Source organism: Marmota monax, unplaced genomic scaffold, assembly GCF_021218885.2.
Source record: "Marmota monax isolate L192 unplaced genomic scaffold, Marmota_monax_Labrador192_F-V1.1 WCK01_AAM20220418_F8-fsc00238, whole genome shotgun sequence".
In the NCBI taxonomy this organism is placed as follows: domain Eukaryota; kingdom Metazoa; phylum Chordata; class Mammalia; order Rodentia; family Sciuridae; genus Marmota; species Marmota monax.
This window is the reverse complement of record NW_026693175.1, coordinates 1,651,184-1,667,288: the sequence shown is the minus strand read 5'-3', so window position 1 is coordinate 1,667,288 and position 16,105 is coordinate 1,651,184. Positions and strand designations below refer to the sequence as shown.

The following is a 16,105-nucleotide window of genomic DNA, read 5'->3' as shown; positions in this document are numbered from 1 at the left end:
GTATGCCACTGTACCCAGCGGGCTCCCCTTAATTTCCCAAAGTATTACCATCGATCTCCCTGGGCTTCTGTGTGCACCAGGCCTCATCAGCCGCTCCTGGGCCACGACAATACAGGGGAGGTGTGAGCCGTCAGAAGCCCACACTCAGTGCACGCACCCCCTTTCTTCTTCCCTTCCAGACTTTGAACCCTGTCCCTAGGTCAGTGATGCTGGTCACCAGCAATGAGCAAGAGTGGGTTGGGAAGGTGACAATGTCCCCATCCACTGCCTACTTTAGCCCTCCAGGGACAGGCCATCCCTTCTGGGATATGCAAGCTCTTCCCCTGGTCCCTCACAGGCCTGTCCAGCTGATCCTGCGGACGGTCCCCTCCTTGCAGCCCTTTTCTCCCCTGTAGGTCATCACTCACCAGCTCTCCCTGGACAGCCTCCCCACTCTCAGCCCTGCCATCTCTAACACCCCCAAGCCAGGTCGAACTACAGTGTGCCCACCAGGCTGGATCTCCCTGGGTGCAGGGGCAGGGCGGGTCCTGGCACACCCAATCAGCTAGTCCTGGGGACTCAGGGCCTAGATTTGACCTAGCTCCACCCCAGGCAGAGCTGGGGGCCCCTCCAGCATTCCAGCTCCCAAGTCCTCTCCCTCCCTCATCTTCCTGTGTGACAGTCAGGATGGCCGTGCCTGCTTCCAGGTCCAGCTGAACCCTGGTCACCAGGCTGGTCACCTCGGCCACTGCTCAAACAGAAGAGAAGTGAAGCAGTGTCCCCCAGTTAAGTCAGCCCCAGCAGCCGCCCTGTAGGACCTAGAGAATTCCGGCCTCTCCGAACCTCTCCAGCTGACACAGTGGGTCACCGCCATGCCCTGGGCACCTCCCAGGGGCAGGAGGCCTTCAAGCTCAGACTGCTTGGCACAGGTCAGCGAGGTCGGCGCCTTAGCGGAAAGCGGAGGGAGGACGGTGGAGACCTGGGCCTCCAGGGACGAGGGCGGAGACCCCGCCGTCCGCCTCTCGCGCCGGCCCCGCCCCGCTCCCGCCTCCCCGGCTCCCGCGGCGACGGAGCCGAGCCGCGTCGCCACCCGCCCGCCCGACGGTGCCGCGGCGACACCATGCAGCCGCGGCTTTGGCTGTTCCTGGCCGCGCAGCTGGCGGGTAAGCGGGACGCGGGCGGATCTCGGCGGGACTCGGCGGGGTCGAGGCGGCTGGCAGGCTCGGTCCCCCGTGGGAAGGAAAGTCCCTCGGAGCCCGGTAACCCCGGGGCCCGAGAGCCGCTCTGGAGAAGGGAAGATCCAGGAGGAGGGACGGGAGGAGGGAGAAGAACGGAGGGGTACAGGGAGAAAGAAGAGAGGTCCTCGCGGTCCCCACGGGGATTTGCCCCTGGAAGAAGCCAGGAATCGCCTGGCCTTTGAGCCCCACACTTGCCCTGAGCTGAGGGTCCTGTGGATACATTTTTATCACTTCCGGGAAGTGCCCTCTCTAGTCCCCTCACTCCGCTGTCCTTTGGTGTGGGGTCCTGTGTGGTGGGATTCCCCAAAGAAGCAGGGTTAGGACTGGAGCGTTGGAATTGGCAGGTGGCGGGGGTCAGGATGGCCCCTCTGGCTAAGTCCCCCCAGACTACCTTTTGGAAGAAGGCCCCCCACGCCCCAAACTGCCCTCTAGCCTGTGGTCCCCAAAGCCCAAAGCTGTCATTCTGCCAGCAGGGGACAAGGCCTGACAGCACCAAGCTCTGACCCTGTGAGCTCAGCCATATCCAAACAGCAAGAACCCAGATCAGGCCAAGCCACAGAACTCTGCTGATCATTGGTGGCTCTGAGAAGAGACAACTCACAGGCCTCTGAGAAGAGACAACTGTGGGTTACTGGGAGCCACAATGAGACCAGCTTGGGGGCTGGCTCTGTGTCTGGCCCAGTGGGGGCTCTGTCTCAGCCTGCTGTTCAATCTCCAGAGGCCAAGAGGCAAATGGCCCAGAGAGCAAGAGAGCAGGAGCAGGGCGTGCCTCGGCAGGAGGGGAAATGGCCCCCACTGCCCAGGGAGGCTCTTCTGGGCTTTCTGGGCCAGGGTTTGGGTGGCGGAACATTTGCTGCCCCACTGTGCACATAACCTAGATCTGGGAAAGGAGGGCGGATTTCAGATGCCGTGAAACCTGCTCCAAGCGCAGGTGCTGGGGCCCCTGCAATCTGGATCCATCTGCCAGGCTGTGTGACCTTGAACAGTTCCTTCCCTCCTTGGGCCTGAATGTAAAACAGGTCTCCTTTAATCCTCAGGACCCAGTGAGGGTTAAATGAGGAAACACACACACCCTCCCGGGAGCAGCTCAGGAAATACTGTCGTTATTGATTCTTATTAACTCCCCAATGAGGAACCTCTGCCGGGTGACCTGGTGTCTGGGAAGAGAGGAGGTCCTGCTGCCACTTGGGCCCCGGGTGCCATCTCATTCTGCATGTCAGCAGAAGCTCGCGTGGCCTGGGAGCAGCATCAGGAAGTTCAGGTCCACCTCATCAGTACTGGAGAAGCCATTGTGGGAACACTGAGCCTGAGACACGAGTAGGGCAGGAGCACCCCTGGTCTAGGCAGCGCCCTGCTGCATGCCCCACGCACACACGCCCACACCCCGGCCTCCTCTGCCCACCCAGTCTGTGTCCTCTGTGCTTTGCCATGGTCTGCAGGGTCCCCCTCTGCTCCTTGCCCAGTCAGAATGGGCCTGTTGGGAACCTGTGTGACCTGGCAATGACTGTGAAGGGGACCCATTGGGATCCTTCTTGAGGTCTTACTTGTCGCCTGTAGCAGCCCCTGGGCTGTGGATAGGAGGACAGTGTCTCCCTGCGTGGACGGTTCTGCAGCTTGAGATGGTTCTTTGGTGCCCTTTCCTTTCTTTCTGGCCCTCAGGCCAACAGGATGGCTGTGGCCACCAGCCAGGGAATCTGCCCGGCTCCCAGCGGCTGGATTCAGCCACCCACCCACATAAGGAGAGAGCAAGCCATGTCGAAGGGCACTGAGGGATCTGAGGCTGTTTGGCCAGGACTGGGAGAAGCAGCCAGTCTGTCCCCACTGGACCCTAGAAACCAAGGCCAGGAGACAGTCGCCTGGGGATGGAGCAAGGCTGTGCTAGCCAGAGAGGTCGTCACAGGCCGTCTTGCCTGGGCCAGGGGTGGCTCTTCAGTCCCCATTCTCAGCAATAGGAAGTCCAGAGAGAACAACTCTCACCAGGAAGAAGGGGAAGGAAACAAGTTGGGGCTTTTGATTCTGCTGGGCCCTGCTACAAGATAGCCGCGGGAAGCCACCTCCCTCACGGCGTCTCAGGCATAGACTCGGTCCCACAGATGGCCCACAGCAGAGGCAGGTTCCTGCCAAGCCTCGAGTTCCCCTCTAGCTCCTGGTGGACAAGCCCCACCTGCAGGGAGGCTCACGTGAACACCCGCCCTGCTCCTGGGGTGCATCCTTCCACGCAGAACGGGGTTCTGCGACCGTGGATCGCTGAGCTGGGAGTGATGGGGACAACTGTGACCACTGGGGCAGTGAGCCCCTTCTGCTGTTTGTCCAGAGTGGTGGCTATCCTCAGCTTGTCCAGACCAGCTGTGGGCTCTGCCTGGCACTCAGTCTCTCCCGGCTCTCCTGAAGTGGCTTAAGCTACTGAGGCCTGAGCATAGAGTGGCCCCAGCTTTGACTCAGACTTTGGATCCTGTGGTTTGAATCCAAAGCCACTTGCAAGTAACTTTGGAAAAGTACCTTCATGGCCAACTTTTCTCCTCTATGCAATGGAGATTAAACTCCTGAAGCCAGGTTGAGGGCCAGCATATCCATGTGCTACCCACAACTGGCCGCTGTCTCTCCTGGGCCTATGGTAAAGCTCGGCACAGGAAATACTTGGCAGCCGATCTCCTGGGTGGTGAGATGTATGAGCTCTGAGTGCAGAGGCACCCATCACATTCACACCTGGGCCCTGTCTCTGGACAGGTTCTCCATGGCTTTCCCTCGGGCACCGGCTCAGTGTGACTAAGGCCTCACATGGTGGCCAGAACATGTGCTGATGGTCTCTGCCCCCTGGTCTCTCGTAGCTCTCCATGGCGGCTCTGCCTTCCAACAGACCCCTGGGTTCACGGTGGCTCTGACCCACCAAGTGGTGACACTGTCCTGTAAGACCACAACCTCCTTGAGCCAAGTGCGTGTCTTCTGGCTGCGACAGCCTCAGCTCCCCAGCGAGCACAGTTGGTACCAGTTCCTGGCCTCCTGGCATCCCCCAAAAGAGACGACGTATGGAGAGGCAGTGGCCAAGGAGAAGCTGACTCCGTTCTCAAATGCCACCGGGCACTTTCTCAACCTCACGAACGTGAGGCCTGCGGACAGTGGCGTCTACTTCTGCATGACTGTCGGGGCCCCTGAGCTGACCTTCGGGAAGGGAACTCGGCTGAGTGTGGGTAAGAACGGCGCTCTGGGCTGGCCACTCTTGGGAGCCTACTCTGCAGCCATGACCGAGAGCTGGGCATCACAGAGGGCGCGTGCGGGCCTGGCCAGGGCAGGCACCCGCCGCGTTTCCCACAGGGTGTCACTCAGTACTGTACCCACCCAGCTGGGAGCATTTTACCACTCCCATCTTACTTGGAGTCAGATGAGCCTGAAGGAGACAGGGGCCATGCTTCTTATGGGGACAGGGCAGTGCTGTCCTTCAGGCCCACCTGGTGGTGGCTGGATGGGGATGAATCCCAGGATCCCAAGTGTGCAGACAGGGAAAGAAGCTTCCCATCGCCTGCATACACTCAACAAAAGCATGTCTGGGTAATGGAGGGGCAGATGCCCCAAATGTTCTTTGTGGGGCCTGTGGTTCAAGCCCGCACTTGAAGTTTAGAGACGAAGGAAATTGGACCCCAGGCCCAGCTGTGCTGTGAATCTGCCACGTGCCTTTGGGCAGTCCGCTCCCTCCTGGCCTCAGTTTCCTCATCTGCTCTGGGGGCTGCTGACGGCCTTGTGTCCCCTCAGGCCTGAGAAGCATCGGTGCCCTGAGTTAAGGCAGTGTCCAGTGGCCGCACACTGTAAGCTACGGGTGTAAGTTAAAATTTTAACAGCCAGATTTTAAAGTGTAAAAAGAAACAAGTGGAAGACTTTATGTGACGTTTTACTCAGCCATCGCGCAGTTCACAGCGTGCTCACACTGAGTGCCAGGGTGTACTGATGCTTGTGGCGTGTCCACCCAGACTGGCACACACCCAGCCGCACATAGCCAGGGGCTGCTGTGCTGGCGGAGAGGGAAGTGGAAATTCCCTCAGGCCTGCACCCGGCTGTGGCCCCTTCCCCAGCTTAGCCTGTGGCCGGGCCTCCCACAGCTTCCACCCACCAGGGGTGCAGAGCAGGACTGGGGAACCCCAATAATCACACTGCTCAGCATAAGAAGGTGCAGGACAGCTGGGGACAGTGGCTGAGTTAGGAAGACAAAAGCCAGAGTGATGCGATGCCTGTCCTCAGCCTGGGGTCAGATTCTGGGCGAGAAGCAAGGCCTCCTCGGGGAACAGTGTTGAAACCCGGCTTGAGGGTTGGGTTGCGGTTGGTTTACAGCCTTGGCTCTGAAAGCCCCCATCTCCCCACCATGAGACTCCAGTCTCTGTGGAGTAAGTGCCACTGTTTTCCAGAAACCTCTCACCACCTCCACCCCCACCCCCCACACCTGGCTTCAAAGCCACTGCTCACCTCCCAGGACTGGCCACAGCTCCCGAAGCTCCCCAGAGCCCAGGTGTGCAGAGCTAGCACCCACCTGTGTGGCCGAGGTCCTGTGTGTCAGAAAAGCCTGGGTGGTGGAGAGGCCCGTCACCAGGCCTCGAGGTGTCCCAGGGCTCAGAGGGCCTGCGCCTTCCAAGGCCAGAGAGAGAAAGAGCAGCTGAGGAGAACGAGACTCTGCAAGAAGGAATTAAAACAGAACAAGCCCACGCCCCAAGCCCCAGCAAGGCCCAGGTCCGTGGTGCCAGCCCCATCTCCTCCGGGCTCCTGCTCCAGCTGAGGGGCTCCCTGCAGGCCAGTGGAGCTCTCGGGCCACAAGCGCCGAGCCTGCTGTTCATCCTCTTACCGTGGTCCCCAGCACCCTCAGGTCACCTAAGGCTCAGGTCAGCCTAAGTGTTCCACCTTTGTCAGAAAACGTTGGTGCCCGGAGCAGAGTGGTGCAAGAGGAGTGCTGGGGTGGAACCAGGCTCTGGGTTCAGATCCTGACTCCCCGGTTGGTCTGAACAAGCTGTTACAGCCTCTGAGCAGAGGCCTCCTCAGCTGCTCGCTAGGCCCAGGCTCGCAGGGGCCGTCCTCTCAGGTTGAAGCGCCAGGGAGCTCAGGACAGTCTGTTCTAGTTTCCCCAGTTCTTCCCAGGAACACCATAGAGCAGATAAAGCTGCCGCGTCCTCCACCTTCCAGAGGAGGCCCAGGAGAAGAGGCCCCGTGTCCTCTCTGCGTATGGAAGGTGCCAGCCCATGGGGACCATTGCCAGCCACCCCTCCTTGCTCCCCCGGCTCTGGAGGTCACGCTCAGCTTGCTTCCCTCTTCGTCTTACCACTTTGCCAAAAGATGGCCTCATTGAGGAGTTTCCTCGGCCCAGGGGGGCGAGGGCTGGTGGCCGCCATGCTTGCTCACGGCTCGCTCAGCTCTGCAGAACCCTGGGTCTCCCTTCCCTCTGGGGGTGGCCTCACTGCCCTCTCCCAACCCTGCAGCAGGGGACACTGGCCTGGGGAAGGAGGGCAGTGGTGCTTGGGGGCCTAGCCCAGCACTGGCCTGCAAGGCCTCCTCCAGCCCCCATTGCTGGAGTTCACCTTTGAAATTGAAGTGGAGACTACAGGTCCCCTTAGACTTTCAAGGACAGCTGAGAGGGAGAGCAATCCCAGACAGGTGCTCTGTATGGCTCAGTCCGGGAGCAGGGTGGCCCCTTCCCATGAGCCTCTCTGCTGGCTCAGGGGTGGCTGTGCCAAGGCCTGGGGACTCTGGTGGCAGCTCACAGCCTCCTGCCAGGCAGCCCTCACACACGTTGCAGCCACAGCGACCCTGAGAAGGAGGTGGAGTCATGTTATTGTGGCAGGTGGGGACGCTGAAGCCCAGAGAGTGTGCGGGCTTTCCCACGTCTCATGGTGGCCGTCTCACAGTGGCCGACCAGGGTGCTGGCTCTGCTCAGGTCTGGGGGCTGCAGAGCCCCTCTCTGCAGGACCCAAAGCTGGCCCCCATTCCTGGGCCTCAGATACATCTGAGATTCCAGAAAAGGATCAAAATTCTTTTGCTCTGTCACTTGAATCCCTGTGACAGCCCAGGGGACCATCATAGGGACTTTTGTGCCTATGATGTAGGCAGCTTTGAATTTGTCTCTACATCCACCTGCTGTTTATCTGATTCGGGTGTGTCTTGCTTTCCTTCTGTAGTCGATGCTCTTCCCACCACTGCCCAGCCCACCAGTAAGTCCATCCCCAAGAAAAGAACCTGCCAGCGCCCTAAGCTGACAGCCCAGAAGGGTGAGTCTCCATCCCCAGCACCCTCAGAATGAGGCAGGCGTCCTCCCCTCCTTCCTTCCCACCTTCCTCTCCTCCTCCCCTCCCTCCTCCCCTCCTTCTTCCTCTAAGCCTTTGCCAAGTGTCCACTCTGTAGCCTGATTCCCCAGCCTGAGCTGGGTCCAGAAGGGACACTGAGCAACAGCAGCTCCCTGTCCAGTGGTCAGACTCACAAATCATCACAGACAGACCCCAGGGAGAATCTACCACCAAAACACTTGCACACGATGGTTCATTTTGGCTGAAAGCAGAAACAACCCAGATGTCCACCAGCTAATGAATGTGATAAAATATGGCCTCTGTTACAGCAGCACATCGGCCACGTAAAGAACCAAGAGCCGATAGGTGCCCTGGCTGGACCTTGGAACTGCTACACAGTGGAAGAGGCCAGTCCCAGAAGGCCACGTGCTACACGGTGCCCTGCTATGAAATGTGCAGGTGGCACTCCATAGGAACAGAGGGCGGGTGAGTGGCCACCCAGGGAGGGCTGGAGAGTGACCTGGGGAGTGGCCCGAGGATGCAGCTCAGAGGGAGAGAGACAGAGAGGTGGAGAAGCAATTCCTGGGGGTGCAGGGTTTCTTTCTTCTGGGGGTATGGACAAAAGTGAGAATGTGGTAATGGTCACATCATTCTACCAAGATGGAAAGAGCCACCATGTTGTGCACTGGGAACAGGGGCTTTATGATATGCAGATTGTGCCTCAGAAAGACTGTTCAACAAAACCCAACCCAGGCCGGGCGCTATGGCACCCTCCTATAATCCCAGCAGCTCGGAAGGCTAAGGACGAGGATCACAAATTCAAGGCCAGTCTGGGTAACTTAGCAAGACCCTGTCTCAAAATAGAAAATGAAAAGGGCTGGGGATGTGGCTAAGGATTGTAGCTCAGAGGTTCAATCCCCAGCACTAACAGAAAACAAAAACACACATGCACAAAACCAGCCCTCGGCTCCCTCCCTCCCGTGTCCTACCCATGGAGTCAGGGCTGAGCATGGCTGTGTCTCTCCAGGTCTGCCCTGTGGCATTGTCACCCTCAGCCACACTTTAAGCTTTAAAACTCTCCCCATTTATTTTTTGTTTTTTAGTTGTAGATAGACACAATAGTTTTATTTTATTTATTTGTTTGTTTTCACATGGTACTGAGGATCAAACCCAGGGCCTTGCATGTGCTAGGCAAGCATTGCACCACTGAGCCACGCCCCAGCCCCTCTCCCCATTTTGATGCTTAACTGAGGACCTAACACATGGGATGCGCTCACTGTCTGTTGGTCAGTGAGTGGACAGAACGGCCCATCTATGCTGTAAGCACCAGACCCCATAGCTGAAGTGGCACACGCACACAACGTGTCCACCCACACACTTTTCTTGATCATCAGTCCAAACGTGTTTCTGGAAAACTACCGGCCTCAGACCCTAAAAGTAACTGGTGACAAACAGAAAGTACCATCTGCCACTTCCCAGAGACAAGCCACAGCATCCCCACCCCCACGGGACTGACTTCTGTAGTGGGTGGCTTTTGTTACCATACAGAGTGCCTGACAGGGGCTGAGGAGGGGCACCCACAGGACTTGGGCTCAGCTCAGGGAAATCAGAGCCCCTGTGCAGACGGGCAAAGCTTCTGGAATAGAAAGCGGGGCAGAGTGGCCTAGGTCCATGATGCACCAGGCCCTGACAACTTGGCCTGAGGCCCTGAGGCAGATGGTACTACCACAGAACAGGACACAGGGAGCAGGACACAGGGAGCAGCCCAGTGGGGCCCTGGCTCAGCCAGCCCATGACCCCAGCTGCACAGCAGCTCCAGCAGGTAGTGACCACTCCACAGGAAGGCTTCCAGGCGGCCATCCTCAGGCGCCCTGAGGCCACCTCCAGGACTTCTGAAAACCGTCAGGGTTATAGTCTGCCAACCATAACATCCACATTAAGCATGCGGACTTGGGGACTCTTGGAGCATGGGACTCAGGATAGTGCACCACCATTGAGCCTTAGGAGGCCTCAGGACCCAGTGAGACCCTGCACGTGTCCAGAGCTGGTGTCCTCCTATCGCAGCCCCTGGCAACCATGAGTCCCTCTCCACCTCCCCAGTCTGTGCCCCTGGCAGTTCGTATAAACATAACTACACGATCTGGGTGCTTCCATTGGTCTCACGCTTGGCTGCTTCCACCCAGAGCCACATTTCTGAGGCTCATCAAGTTAAGGGGAGCTGGAGAAGGTGAGTGGAAGCCGGGCAGGAACCTGGAGAGAGCTGGGCCTCTCTTCCAACCCGTTGCCTGTGCAGGAGCCTCCATGTCCCCGTCGTTGGCCTTGGCCTGTGCCCTCCCAGCGATGGCAGGTTCCCTTCCAGGAGCTTGGGCAGCACAGGTGGGCCAGGCAGGGCTTGAGAACTCGGATGACCGGTATCTGCACCTGGTCCTGCCTCATAGAAGCTGGGTAACCTCAGGTTTATGATTGAACCTATTTGAATCTTGGTTTTATGAGCCTCAAAACGTTCCTTCCCCACAAGATGAGGGCTTGCACCTAGTCTGCCCTTGGCACGCTGCATTCAGTACAAACTCCCTCCTCCCTGACATCTAAGATGATTCCTAATTTTGTTAACCTCAAGCCCAAAATATGCAGCCTTGCCCCGTCACCCTTGTGCCTCAGTTCTGGACCTCAGCTACTAGAGGGACCAACCACAGGTCCCGACAGGTATTGGAGAAGGGTTTGGGGCATCACTTTAAGAATGGAAGCTTTGCTCCTGGGTGGGGTGTATAGCTCAGTGGTACAGTGCTCTTTGGCATGCCTGAAGTCCTGAGTTCCATCCCCAGCACAGAAAAAACAAAACAAACAAACCCAACCTCTGCTACTTAAATAATATGCAAAATGAAAGGAACAGAGTGCCAGCTCACAGAAGAACATTCATACATGAGCTGGGCATGGTAGTGCACACCACGATGCACACCACCTCCCAAGGGCTCAGGAGTCTGAGGCAGGAGGATTGGGAGTTCAGAGTCAGCCTCAGCAACATGGTGAGGCCTAAGCAACTTAGCAAGATCCTATCTCAAAGTAAAAAATAGAAAGGGCTGGGATGTGGCTCAGTGTCAAAGTGCCCCTGGGTTCAATCCCCAGCACCCCTAAAAAATTTAAGGTGGAGGGAGTCTAAGATTTAGTAATTTCCATCTTCAGTATCTGCTCAGGAAGACATCCGTATTAGGAAACATACCAGGATGTTCTCCGAGGGTTGCTTGTAAAACACAGGAATCGGTCCAGTTGCACACTCATGGCTAAATAATCCATGCCTATCCATACAGTCACGTATCAATTGCTGGGGAAAAGAACATGCTGTGTGATCAGATGAAGAGGGCGAAGCCCTTGCAGAATAATCTGTACAGTGGAATCCACTGCATTAAAAAAAAAAAAACTTAAGTATCTGTGGAAATCATGTATGCATAAGTGTGAAAAGAAAGACCACCAAATTATCAAGAGTGATAATCAAACTTATCAAAGGAGCCAGGGTGCCAAGGAGCACGCTAACCACACATTTAAACCTGTACAAAGAAAGTACAGTCAGCTATTTCTTATGAAATTCAAACAAAGGTTTTTAAAATATGCAGTGAAAACATTGTTTCCATACATGACAATTGTCTACCTCCTTGGAACACAGAGACCTCCTGAGTTTAATTAATTTAAAAAATATTTGGATGTGAAACATGGAATTTTTATACAAAATTACCTCAGAGGTTTGAAGTGCACACAAATAGGCCTCGAAGGAGACCCACAGGGGGCCAGGGGTGGGCCTGAGCTGGCCCTGGGCTGGGCCTGGGCTGGGCCCCCAGCTCCCTCCCTCCCATGTCCTACCTATGGAGTCAGGGCTGAGCATGGCTGTGTCTCTCCAGGTCTGCCCTGTGGCATTGTCACCCTCAGCCTGCTGGTGGCCGGCATCCTGGTCCTGCTGGTGTCCCTGGGCGTGGCCGTCCACCTATACTGTGAGTGGCCCTTCCTCTACTGGCTGGGGGCCTACTGGGGTCTGCAGTGGCTCTAGGGTGGTCTCTTCTCCGGGGGAGCAGGGCCTGCTGGGGACTTGCCCCGGGGACCCTGTGGCGCTCCGAGGTGACCCTTCTCCTGTTTGTCCCCCCACCCCGTGGCCCTGGTGCTGGGGAGGGAACCCAGGCCTCAGGCTTGCTGGGCAGCACCCGGCCAGAGGCCTTCTTGGCCTCAGCCATGCTGCATCAGAGGCGGCCGTCTGTTCAGTGAGGCCGACCTGGCTCTGAGTCCAGTGCTGCCACCCTCACCCATGACTGGCCTTGGGCCTGGCCTCTCCCTCGCAGAGTGCCTGGTGGGCAGCATGTGCTCAGTAAGCGGGGACTCCCGTGAGCTGTGGAGGCTCGGGCCCAGGACCCAGGAGAGACCGCTGGTGAGGTTTGAGTAATGCTCCTGAGTCCTACCTCTCAGGGAGGCAGCTCCCCTGGTCCCTCTGGGTTCCCAGGCTCCACTCAGCACAGGCTCCTACTAAGGGTTGGGGGAGGCGAGACCTAGGCTGCCCTCCTCCAGCTGTGCTGCCCTGGGCACATGGCCGCCCCTCTCTGAGCTTCTGTAAGACAGGCAGGGTGGCACATTAGAGGCAAGGCCTGGACCACAGCCCTTAACTTGTACAGGTCACTGAGCCCTGGGGAGGTGTGATGTCTTGTGGACCCTCGTCTGCCCACCACTGCTCCCTGCAGTGGGTCTGCGTGCCCTGCTCTCAGAACCCCCTGAAGCTCAGGGACTGCAGACTTTCCTGATTAAGGACCTTATCAGTAAAAAATTTAAAAACTGGTCTCATTAACTGCAATTGCCCAGTTTATTTATCAATATATCCCAGGTGTTTCTAAGTGGGCTTTGGAGGTCAAAGTAACGATGGGGAGATCAAACACGAGGGGCTTGCTCTGGCTTCCTTCCCACCCCCCAGGAAGTCTGGAGCCACCTCTCCCATCTGACCTGCATGTCCTCTGACACCTGCCTGGCCCTGGGCAGGCCACTCAGTGGCCCCCTCACCTGTGCCTCAGCTCCTATGGGTAACGGGACAGTTGTAGCGTCCACCTGACAGGTTCTCAGTGAGCATGAGGGGCCACGGGTGTGTGAGGGGCTGGAGATAGAGCCTTGTGCAGAGGTGGCCTGAGGTGCTGGCCAGCCCTGTCCTCCTATGGTCCTCTGGGTCGGTGCTAGTGGTCCACAGCCTGCACTGACCAGCTCCTTGCTCTCCCTTCCAGGTCTTCAGAGGAGAACCCGGCTTCGCTTCATAAAACAGTGAGTGTGTGGGGCTCCTTACAGGGCCCTGAAGGCCCGTGTGGCCCTGGACACTGGGCCTTGCCCCGTTTACAGTCTCCCACTGCAGCTGGGAGCAGAATCAGCTGTCACCTGCAGAGAGCCACAAACAGAGGGGGAGAGAGGGGTGACCTAGAGGAACACAGACACCACTCGGGGTGTTTCAGGTGGGGGAGTGCTTAGCTCTCAGCTCTGTGGGTTGCACCCATCAACCCTGCAGGCAGAGCACGAGGGGGCTGGGGAGCCCAGGCTCTGTCCCAGCTCCATTCACCTGGGCTTGTGTGAGAGAAGGGCCATCACCCCACTTTGCAGATCAGGGGAGGTGGGCCTCCCCTCCATAGTTGCTTCCCTGCCCAGAGCTGGCCTCCCCTCTGCTACCTGTAACCCCACCTAGTACCAGGACAGGCTGTGTGTCAAAGGGCCCTGGAGGCCGCCGGGTCCCTGAGCCAGCTACGTCTTGCGGGTGATTTGCAATGAGTCTCATGCTGGGCGATTTCACCCAGGGGTCGGATTCAGAAACCCGTCAACCTCAGGGATGATAACTTGAGGGCATCTGCCAAAGGCCAGCCCTCCAGCAAGAAGTCCGCTCAAAATGCCCCACATGATTTGTGTTTGTTTTTGTTTGTTCTGGGTTTTTTATTTTTGTTCCTGCTGCGGATGGAGCCCAGGGCCTGGCAGGTGCTGGGCAAGCACCCTACTGCTGAGTGACACCAGCCCTTTTTACTTTATCTCTCTAAGCTGCCCAGGCTGGCCTTGAACTTGTGACCCTCCTGTCTCAGCCTCCAGAGTTGCTGGGATTACAGGTGTGTGTCCCTGCACCCAGCTCCCATGGTGGCCTCTTAAGAAGAACGGAGCCCCGCTCTGGGCACACCCTGTGATCTGTCCCCAGACTCTCTTGCTTTAACTTGTTCCCCAGTGACCTGAAATCAGTTCTGGATGAGCCAGAGGCAGGACCTCATGCTTTGGCAAACCAGGGTTCCTAGCACCAGTGGAGGGAGGGAGGGAGTGTTGGTGGTCACAGGGCCACTGCGCCCACCTCACCCTCCTCAGTTGAAACAGCTCTGCTTTCATCTACTGCCTGGGTTTACATGTTCTTGTAAGATGTCATCTGAACAAAAAGGTTTGTGGCTAAAAAAGCTTGCAAACTGCCTCTGGTCTTGCTGTTGTGATCCAGGTATGGTGAGGAGTCCCTGGGCCTCACAGAGCAGGTGTTCCAACCTCCAGCTGTGGCTTAGTCGCATGTCCTGCAGCCCCTCAGCCCCGACCTGTGGGAAGAGCCATGGTCAGGCAGTGTGTCCAGCCCTCACTGTGCATTTGTAGAGGCCCTGGAGGAAGTGAGACCTCGGAGCTGGGGTGCCCTGGGCCGGGTGCTCTGGGTTCTGATCCTTGGGACTTTGAGCTTTCGAGTTTTGTTGAATGACCCAGCAGTGCCCTAAGAACATCCTCACACTAACCACGGCCCTAGCTACTACATTTGGCCTGCGTCTGTCATCTGCTGAGCGTCTCACCCCTTCCTGTTTCAGGTTTTACAAGTGAGCAGACTGCACCAACATGAGGAGACAGACATCGGTCAGCAATAGTCCACACAAGTGGGAGAGGGACATTCTTGCTGACCACCACATTCTTGATGACCACCCTCTTGAGCCACCCGCTTTTAACTACAGCAAGTTCTTTCTTCAGGCCTCGCATGTGGGAGCAGCTTGTGAGGACCCAGGCCCCGGGTCCCCACCGAGCTGGCCGGGCACTCAGCAACACCACCAAGGCACCTCTTCTGGCTCCTGCCTCCCCCGCCTGGGCTTTGGTGGGGCCCAGTAAGCCACCATTGCTGCCGCTTGCTTTTCCTGGCAGAGTGGTGACATTGGCTCCTGAGGCTCGTGGAATGGAGTTGGGATGGCCTCCTGTGCGTTCCCAGGCCAAGGCCGATGTCCTCCCTGCCCTCATGGTGGGAGGCCAGCTATGTCGAAGGCTCCCGGCAGCCCTGTTGGTCTCTGAGGCCTTCCCCTCTACAAGGGAGTTTCTCAGGCTCATGTCTCCTCTCCCATGGCTTGTTTATTTCTTCTCTTACTCTCTGCCCTTTTTATGAAAATATCTCAGTTGTAAAAATAAAGTCCTGGGTTAAAGATGCAGTGACTCCTGTTATGACAAGAGCCACTTACAGGAGAATGCTAACGCTCAGTTGAGGAGAAACAACAAGGATGTGATTTGTACGTCCTCATTTTACATCTGAGATGCACGTTTGTAGCCAGCAGTAGGTATACAGACTGGGGGCAGGGAGCATCGGGACACCCAGAGGCCAGCACCTCCTGGCTAAGTGACTTCACTGCTCTTGCTCTTGAGGGCTGAGCCCCAGGGACTGCCGGCCTCGGGCCACCTGGGAAGGGAGAGACAGCAGGTTGCCCACCTTTCATTGGTCCCTCAGCCTTGGTGGCCAAGGAAGGACAGGCAACACTGAGCTGGGTGCAGAGGAGGACCTGGGCATTTTGGAAAGGTCCCTGTGTGTCCTCTAGTCCTGCCCTGGGCTCTAGGGCCCAGGACTGGTGAGCAGGCCTCCTCCGCCCAACCCGGAGAACCTAGCCCACCTGCTTCTCTGTGCCTGCTCAGAGAAGGGTGTGGGCCACCAGCTGTGGTCAGAGGCCTCTGGCAGCCACAGAATGTTAACATGTCGCAGAAAACAGGAAAGAAAAGACGGCTGGGGGGCGGGGGGGGCAGCGCATCCCCTCCAGCATCTGAGACGCAGGTGGCTGGGGGCAGGGCTGCGCGTGGGCCGGGGGCAAGGAGGGCGCAAACGCAGTGACCTCCAGAGGAGCCGAATCTTCCTACCCATCAGCTCTGGGAACAGGGACGGGCCACCTTCCATGGCTGAGGGGAGAGGTAAGAGGCTCGGGCTGGCTGGACCCGCGTCCCTCGTCAGGCAGGCCCTGGCCAGGCCTCCTGTGTGAGCGATGAGAGACTGAGGCCCAGACTGAGCACACACTGGCCGCAAGCAGCGGAAGGAAGAACAGGCCGGAGGCCCTGGCCCCAGGGCTACCTGCTGCTGTCTGTGCTTTGCTGCTGCAATGGCTGCGCTGGGACCGGCCTGCCCCTGTCTGTCTTCCAGGCCACAGGCACCCACCTGCAGGCTCAGCTCTGGCCGCCCAGGAGCCACAGCAGCCTGGCGCATCGGTGGGGGCTGCGGTGAGGAGTCTGCACCCAGCACCTGGCTTGGGTTCTGAGGAAGACACTGAGCTGCAGCCACCATCTTGGGGACACTGTGGCAAGATACATGCACAAGCAACCAACTGCCATCCTCTGCCTGGCACACATTGCCCAGGACACTTCAGAAGTGACATGTACAAA

General features: G+C 57.8%; 1 protein-coding gene across 3 annotated transcripts; it reads left to right on the top strand.

Moving 5' to 3' along the window:
• Positions 1-1,036: 1,036 nt before the first annotated feature.
• Cd8b (CD8 subunit beta) lies at positions 1,037-14,891 on the top strand. 3 transcript variants are annotated; one of them, XM_046455980.1, is made up of 7 exons: positions 1,037-1,142; positions 4,046-4,405; positions 7,367-7,456; positions 7,801-7,957; positions 11,362-11,451; positions 12,715-12,751; positions 14,293-14,891. In XM_046455980.1, the coding sequence occupies exons 1-7, from the start codon at positions 1,100-1,102 to the stop codon at positions 14,347-14,349; spliced, it is 834 nt and encodes a 277-aa protein (XP_046311936.1). In that variant the 5' UTR covers positions 1,037-1,099; the 3' UTR covers positions 14,350-14,891. The 3 variants fall into 3 exon arrangements, with proteins under 3 accessions (XP_046311936.1, XP_046311937.1, XP_046311939.1); XM_046455981.1 differs by lacking the exon at positions 7,801-7,957; XM_046455983.1 differs by lacking the exons at positions 7,801-7,957; positions 11,362-11,451; positions 12,715-12,751; positions 14,293-14,891 and adding an exon at positions 8,499-8,599.
• The last annotated feature ends 1,214 nt before the right edge of the window (positions 14,892-16,105 follow it).

Excerpts from the sequence above, each read along its gene's own strand:
- Cd8b (XM_046455980.1), top strand. The coding sequence starts at position 1,100 with ATGCAGCCGCGGCTTTGGCTGTTCCTGGCCGCGCAGCTGGCGG. Across the intron at positions 11,452-12,714 it reads CGTGGCCGTCCACCTATACT|GTCTTCAGAGGAGAACCCGG; the intron begins GTGAGTGGCCCT and ends TCTCCCTTCCAG. Across the intron at positions 12,752-14,292 it reads CGGCTTCGCTTCATAAAACA|GTTTTACAAGTGAGCAGACT; the intron begins GTGAGTGTGTGG and ends TTCCTGTTTCAG.